We start from the raw sequence: 7,699 nt of genomic DNA, 5'->3' as shown, positions 1-7,699 counted from the left end.
CGCAGCAGGTGAGCGGTGGACGATGGGTTGGCGTTGGAAGTGAGGCAGGGTTTGGGGGGGGGGGCTGGTTGCTCGCAGCTGTCTATCGCAAGGGAGGGGCTTGTGGCGCAAAGGGGAGGAGGGACTGAGAGACATCAAGTGGCGTGCAACCCCCCTCCGGGGAGGGGTGTGGCGTATTCACACGGAAGTTCACAAGTAGTGCATTAAAAAAAAAATAAAAAATAGGGTGGCAGACCCAGAGTCTGAAAGGTTGAAGTGGAACTCCTTGATCTTGAGCTTGACTGCCTCGACAATCAGCTTGGCCACAACACCTCAACTGGCCTCTCCTTGCTGGTGTGTGTGTTGTGTGTGCATAAAGGTGGAAGGCGGGGCGGGGTCCTGTGCGTGGATTACAGTGGGGAGGATGTCAATCCGCCCAAGCAGGAACATAACAGGTGTGGTGTGCAGCGCCAAACATAAGCAGATCAATTTATCAGAGCCTTGCCATGTGATGTATCAGTCATACTTCTGAAAAAGACCTGACAGGTTGAGAGTGCCCATCATCCCAATCAACTCAAAGTGAACTACAGCAAGCCACTGAGACATGTGTTGCCAGCAGTGGGGTTTGGAAGCTCATCTTAGCCTTCTTGTTTGATGCCTTTGTGTTTGGTGCTGGCCTCTGGTTCTTGCCCTTCTTCTCTTCCCCACTGCTGGCACTGTCACTGCCACCTTCACTCTCTGTGTCCTTGCTGGTTAACAATGTGCATGTGCCTGATACACATCATGTTTTGTGTTGTGTAGTGTACCATTGCTGTCACCATGCCCTGCCACATCCCTGGCCAGCCAGAAATTTGCTGAGGTGGCCATCCATGCTGTGTGGCTGCTGGGGCAGATTGCCTTCAACAGCTCTTGAGAGGGAAGGTGGACAGACTCTCTTGTTCCTGGTTGCTGCATGAGCATGTGTTAGAAAACAAACTGAATGAGGGTGTAGTGTTGGGTGTCCCACTCAGCACATTGACCTAGGCCCTCACAAGTCACTGGTGGACCAAGCTTGACAAAGCACTCCTCCTCAAGCTCCAGGTGGCTCAAACAGAGGCCTAACCATTGTCACTTTCACCACAGCCTTGGTGGCCCCTTGTCAATGATCCACCACTTGGCGCTGTGGTTGTAGCTGCAGGTGCCCAGGCATGCAGAGCATCCACAAGATGCACTTCACCACAGTCCACCCACACCACAAACAGGATGTAGTAGCAGGCTTGGGTGAACTTGAAGCAAAGGTAGGAACAGAGTGCTCATCCAAATGTGACAGTGGTACTTTTTCATTTTTCATGACATTTGTATGTCTGTGTGGATATGTGTATTGTGATGAACAGTGTCAGGAAGAGAAATCATGAAATCTGTACAGGATGGGGAAAAGGCAAGGAAACAGGGTGCTTTAACTTTGGATTTTTTTGGGGGTGAAGGGGAAAAAACAGAGTGCTCAACAGTGGTACTTTTTAACGAAATGGACAAAGTGGTGTACATAAAACAGAAAATGATGTCATGGAAGTGCACACAGAAGAAAGGAGGAATTTTTATTTTACAGGTGTCTGAAGATCTCTTGGAGTGTCACCAGTGGGACTCCAGTGTTTGGATGGAAGGTGAAGCCACATGCCATTGGGACAGTTCCCTCAGTGCCATGGTCAGCCCAGCAACCATTGCTGAAGTTCCACCAGTGGACACTCAGCCTTCTTTCAAAGGACACTGATGATCTCACCAATCCAAAAGTCCTGGGTATCCTCATCTTAATCAGCACACACAGCAACCCACAGACCAGGAGCAAAGTTGAAGCACTGAACATCAGGAGAGGTTTGAACAACTTTGGCCCTGGTCTGTCAGTGGAAGAGGACCATCAAGGAGAGGATTAGTGATGGGGTGAGCTGTAAGGGCATCAAAAATCATCAGGTCGCAGTTGGGCTGGGAAGATGCAGTCAAGGCAGCATGAGCTTCAAAGAGGTCTGCAGACAATCCAACATGCATTGGATTAGAATGACTGATTTCACCAGTGTGCTGCATGGACTGCCCTGCCACCACAAATGTGTGATTAATGATTTGGTTCAGCAAGAGTAAAGTCACATGACAAGCAGGTAGTGTGTGGCCTATACCAGGTACCGCCAAGCAATGTAGAGCAGCAAGTTCAGCCTTGCAGTGCTCTTCTTGGCCTGTGGCCAAACCTCCCAGTCCTGTTTGCTGTCAATCTCAAAGTTATGCTGTGCCAGCCAAGTATGAGCAGTTGTGTTGTTAGTGAAGGAGTGTGCTGACATACATACATCAGAGGCAGAAGATGCATGCACTGGGTAGCAACAAGACAGGCGTGTGAGCAACTGAATGCTCAGCATTGAGAGTTTCTGCCCCAACTTGTTGGTTGGCACTTGAGACACAAGCTTACCTCCAGGCAGCTCCTGTGCTAGGTCCACCAATGCAATGATGAGGCGTGCAAGGGACATGACACTGTGGAATGGCTTGACTTGTTCATCTTTCACCAGGCTTACAGTGTGAAAGTGGTACTGAAACACCTCTGTTGTTGTTGGTACACAAAAAGTGAGGACACAAGTGAGCAAGTTGAATCATTTGAACAAGGTAATATGATTGTGGCACATTTTTATATAACCCCACATCATCAGCATCGCCCCCCCCCAATCATGTACTGTTGAAGTAGGGTTTGCTGCTGCTCTTCGCCATCTTCTTGTTGAGACAAAATGATTGAAATGGGTACAACTACATGTTGTCTTGGTCACTCCTGCTTTGTCTTGGTCTGTGTGGCTGTGCCTGTGGCATAAAAGATGGAGAAACCACAACAAAAGCATGTGACACTGTAAAAATTAATGTAAAACGCCTGGTTTCATTGGAGTGAAATTAAAGTCCACTACCACTGTGAACAGGTGGTGGCTACACAGCTGCCTTTGAAATGGGTCACAGATTAGCTGTTGATGGGTGGAGTGTGACTTCCATCATCACTGACTGTGATGGCAAGATCCACTGTGCCTTTTGGAGTGCAGGTACTCTCACACCAGATCCCAACTTGGCAAGGCAAATCTGCTTGGTAACATGCTGTACTCATCAAAGCTACTCCTCCTTCCTCTCCTCTGACCACCAATCCTGGGATGCAACACAGGACAATGCAAGGAAGTGGTGATGAGATCCTGTGGTCAAGAGAAGGTGGATCACCAAGAAGTGGGGCAACATGAAGGCCAACTCATCTGCAGCCAAGTCAATGACCTACTGCCCTGAATTGCAGAAGCATCTGAAGAAGAGGCGCATGCAGAGAAGGCAGCACCTCTACTCTATGACCATGTTCTTATGCCTTGCTGCTGTCCCACTCATGAGCAGGATGACCCATTTGCTTTTGTTTCTGATGAAAGTGACTCTGATGTCCAGTGAATAAACCTTTGTATTTCCACAACCCACCTTTCAAACTGCTTGACTCTCTGAGGCATCTTCCACAAACATGATGCCATTATTGTCATTGCAGGTACCTGAAGCACCACAAAGGCAGCAAAGGCACACCTGTCCTGCCCAGCTACCCAAAGACACTGAAACTCACCTTAACAACTGGTTGCTTGTGTTGCAAATGCAGGACCCCAGATGTAGAGTGCTACAACCTCACTCCTACATGGCAGACAAGACCATGCAGATGTAAGAAGCCCAAGAAGAATCCCTCCAAGTAAGTCCATAATGTTCTGTCATGTCAACATTGAAAGTGGAGCATCAGTGGGCAACAGTACAGGTTTCAATGGGGATGTTACACTGATGACCTGCCCAAGGTGATTGACTCCCTCTACTGACATATGTTCACCAAGTACCTTGGCCTTCCAGCATCAACATTACCTGGTGTCCTCCTCAATGCAGTCAAGTGATATGTATTAGGAAATGGTATCTTATGCAGAAAAGGCACTGAAGAACAAGGAGAGGCGCAGGTGTGAGCATGCAAGGCGCAGGGGAATGGAAAGGTATGTCTTCTATCCATCCTTGAAGCAAACATGGGCTAACTGCCACTTTATTCAGTGCTGAGGAGGTGCAGCCTGAATCACCACCCATCATTGACCTTACACTGCCCCAATGCTGAAGAGACTGTGCCTCCTGATGTCCAGGTGGTGTTCAATGCTCAGGAACAACCTGAACCTACTCAGCTCAAGCTTCTGGCGAAGGCAACATTCAAGTTGGCCCATTCCCCCACACTCACAAACTTCACTAATTGCCTGGAGGGGAAGGTGATGGCCTACACCCTCAAGTGGGAGTGGCACTACATGCTGCAGAGCCTTGTTGTGCAAATGACTGATGGCAAGGTGCTGTGGGCATGGTGCAGCCTACTGATGTGTGAGGAGGCCATCTACTTCTTCCAAGAAGCTCACCCCTCTTTCTCATTGTTGTGCACAGTTCTGGGGCAAAGTGGAGTTGCTCTGTGATGAAGGCTACTTCAAGTTGAGGAACGCACTCTTCTTTGGGACAGTGTTACCCCTGGGCTACACCACTGGTCTCCTTTCAACCCTTATTTAATAAATAACTGTTCACCTGGGGGGGAACACACACCACCCATGGAGCAACCAGATAGGAAGAACTGGTGCTCAGTGTGCAACTCCAGTCATGGTGGCAATGTCTGGAGGCATGCAAGGACAAAATGACACAAACAATGCTTAGCTGCCAGCCAGGTACGGCCAACATACAAAGGTATTACCTTTCTCATTTCTGTTCTTTCTGCAGCATCAACAAGGGCAGTAAAGGACAAGGACAGAGACAACAAGGCTGGCAAGAGCAAGGATGGAGACAACAAGGCTGGCTAGAGTGAGGACAAATGTGGTGACAACATTAATGTGGTACCAGGCGACCTGGTTGCCAATGATTTGAGAGAGAGAGAGAGAGAGAACATGGAGCTCACCACCAATGAAGAAGACTTGATGGTTGACAATGATGAAGATGTAGCAGGTGAGGCAGAGCTTGAGGAGAACCTCATACCCATCAATTGTTGTCTCAACCTAATGTGTGTGTGTCTAAGGGTTGAGCAAGGTTTCTCTCATCTCTTTATTGCTCACATGTACATTTATGCATGCAGGGCAGGTTGGTGGTAGCTGGTCTCATGGGTGGTGAGATGGAGAGCTTTGTGCAGATTGCAGAGGTTGTACTGCTAATGGGCTTGAAGGGCTTGTCACCAACAGTGAGCTCAAGTCATGGTGTCTTCATGATGACATTGTTGACCCACTGTGATTAGATGCGCCTACAGAGGCCAACCTGGCTGAGCTACACACCCTCACCACCAAGTGGAAGAGTTTGATGTTCTCATTGTAAGGTTGTAGGCTGAGTTTCAGGAGAACAAGCAGCAAGAGGAAGTGGAAGAAGAACAGCTGAGTGTGACCTTTGAAGGCTGCCAGTCAGGCCACAGATGGCAAGGGATCACAGGAGGAGATCATACTTGACAAGGACAATCCCCTAAGCTTCTGCTTTCCCAACTTCAAGACCTGCAAGCACTGGGGTGAGCTTGTCTGTTTTCTAGGACTGGTATGGTTCCAGGACACTGCACTGTTCAAGCAGAGACTCCTCTCAGCTAAGATGATGTGCCAATGAACAAACCAGCAAGCAAACAAGAGAGATGTACTCATCAAGGTACACCACTTCCCCTTTGCATCAACTTTTTCTCATCTCTTCCTTCAGACACACAAACAAGACATGGTTCTCCAGTTTGCATGTCCCTGGGCATGATGACAACAAAAAGCACAAGACAGCAACATACTCTCAGGCAAGGGGACGTTGGTGAACAACATCACTGGCCACTGCAAGAGGAACCTTGACCTGGCGATGAAGTGCAAATGGAAGGTGGGTTTGAGGAAGGAAAAGCTTCTACTTTGGACACTGGCTGCACTTGGGGCACAGTGTTGTGTGGTGTGTTCTGGAGGAGCAGCATGAGGTATGTTTTGTTGAGTCTTTGATTGTTCAATAGTTTGTGGGTGGCAACAAGGCCATGACTGAGATTGTGGTAGGTAAGATCCTACGCTTTCTAACTGTTGAGGGGAGTGATGGCTCCAGGATGAGCTGGGCAGAGCTTTTGCTTGGGGAGCTGTTGCCAGATCTGCCCAATCTGCCATGGTTCTACATGCAGGGCCATCCACACTCCCCTTTGATGGTGTCAAGTGGACAATTGTATGTTGAATCCATCTCTGCCCTGATCCACAAGACAACAGACATGAAATCTTCAACCTCCAAGCAATGAGGCTGATTGTAGACAATGAAGTCATGGTCTGCAGTGAAGATGAAGGTGCTGCACATCTCTTCCCTTGTCTATGGTGGCAGCAGGCAGGTGGGCAGTGGGCAGGCAAACAAACCAAGCGCAACATGGTACTCGCGCTGTGCGTGGATGATCATTTGAAAGCAACCTCTCATATGACCACCAACACAGAGCAAGAGGATCGACGACCTGAACGAGAACAGCAGTGAGCGATGAGCAAGGAGTGCTAGGACTGTATTGATGGGTTTTTTCAATAGCCCCATTTCTCAGACATGTTTATGCTGGTTCTTTTCATGTGCATCTTTCGTGACAATTTGGTGAGTCCACCCACGTGAACAAGTGCTGAACAAGGCTCACCAACCGAAGTGGGTAGCGACCGGGGCTGCCCACCACTTTAGGCAAACGGATAAGTATACCCAAAAGCTCAGGAGGGTCCAAAGTGAGCGAAATCCAGTAAACACCCACTCTTATTTTCTACCAGTGATGTGAGGCACGCCTAGAATGGGATGAAGGACAGAAGAAGAAGACCTCGAGCAGTAAGGAAGACGGTTGGGAAGAAGGGATCGTGGAAAACAACAAAAGAAGCCCAACACCACTCTTCTAACACCAAGGGTTGGTGCGGGCAAGGAGAAGTGCACTCCTCCTGCTTCAATATTCAGCAGGCCCCGCACAGAAGCTGCCCAGGATCTTTCTGCTGACCACACGTCCGCCTCACTGGAGCGCCGGTGGCACACTAACACAACACGCGCCGCCGCAGGACGTCTGAGATGTGCCAGCGATGCCACGGACGCCGGCGGGCTGATCAAAGCCCTGCGTGCGGCAGATAGCCAAACACATGGCGCCCGCCCATAGATATCGCCTTCATCACCCCACGCCAGTACCAGTACGCCGTCCTCCCCCGCCGGCCCCGCGCTCCGTCCACCCGACGTACGTACTTGGCGGCCGTTCATCAATGATGTGGTGCGTGGAGCTAATGGTGTGTGTGTGACAGGCGATGGTAAGGTGGCAGGTCGAGCGGCTGATCGGCTTCCTCGAAATGAGTGAAGAGAAGAAGACTGGTCCCTTAAGAGAGCAACATTCCTTGTTGGCCAACAACTGCAGGCGAAGAAAACCACCCATCGCGAATCACCACGATCACGCCACCGTACTACTTCTTCTCCGGACAAAGGCAAGACTTCCCCTCGACTCTAACGCTGGGCTTCCGGAGCCGGTCACCGAGGGGAGTGCGCATGCGTGGTGCCGGTACGTATCTGAATGGCCCCCGCGCGTTTCTCTTGGGGGGCGGAGGCGTAAGGCGCAGGGCGGGGCTAGTGGAGCTTCCCCGCGTTCGTTCTTTCATCGTGCATGCAGCCCAGTGACGAGGGAGGCGGCGCTGGTGAGCTTGGCCCACCTCACGGCGGCGACGTTGCGGGCCGAGGGCCTCCTGCCTGCCCGTAATAGGCAGCATGTAAACAGTGCGCTTTG

General features: G+C 50.2%; 3 protein-coding genes across 3 annotated transcripts in view; 1 reads left to right on the top strand and 2 right to left on the bottom strand.

The window, feature by feature from the left end:
* Positions 1 to 2,117: 2,117 nt before the first annotated feature.
* On the bottom strand, positions 2,118 to 2,700 carry ACA1_109590 (uncharacterized protein; the record flags this gene model as incomplete). Its single annotated transcript, XM_004367726.1, has 3 exons — positions 2,118 to 2,228; positions 2,391 to 2,536; positions 2,667 to 2,700. 3 exons carry the CDS (start codon positions 2,698 to 2,700, stop codon positions 2,118 to 2,120), a joined length of 291 nt encoding a protein of 96 aa, XP_004367783.1.
* A 1,532-nt stretch (positions 2,701 to 4,232) lies between these two features.
* Positions 4,233 to 4,799, top strand: ACA1_109580 (uncharacterized protein; the record flags this gene model as incomplete). The annotated part of the gene is made up of 3 exons (XM_004351045.1): positions 4,233 to 4,304; positions 4,396 to 4,492; positions 4,720 to 4,799. The coding sequence occupies 3 exons, from the start codon at positions 4,233 to 4,235 to the stop codon at positions 4,797 to 4,799; spliced, it is 249 nt and encodes an 82-aa protein (XP_004351097.1).
* Positions 4,800 to 7,570: 2,771 nt separating this feature from the next.
* The window catches only part of ACA1_109470 (thioredoxin), a gene marked incomplete at both ends in the record, with an annotated part of 1,217 nt that continues 1,088 nt past the window's right edge, over positions 7,571 to 7,699 (bottom strand). Inside the window, one exon of the mRNA XM_004351043.1 lies at positions 7,571 to 7,662. Within this exon, the coding sequence (XP_004351095.1) occupies positions 7,571 to 7,662 (92 nt within the window). The remainder of the gene's footprint in view (positions 7,663 to 7,699) is intronic.

This window comes from Acanthamoeba castellanii (assembly GCF_000313135.1).
Source record: "Acanthamoeba castellanii str. Neff unplaced genomic scaffold scf7180000084662, whole genome shotgun sequence".
In the NCBI taxonomy this organism is placed as follows: domain Eukaryota; phylum Discosea; order Longamoebia; family Acanthamoebidae; genus Acanthamoeba; species Acanthamoeba castellanii.
The sequence above is the reverse complement of the archived record's forward strand: the minus strand, read 5'-3'. Positions and strand labels throughout refer to the sequence as shown.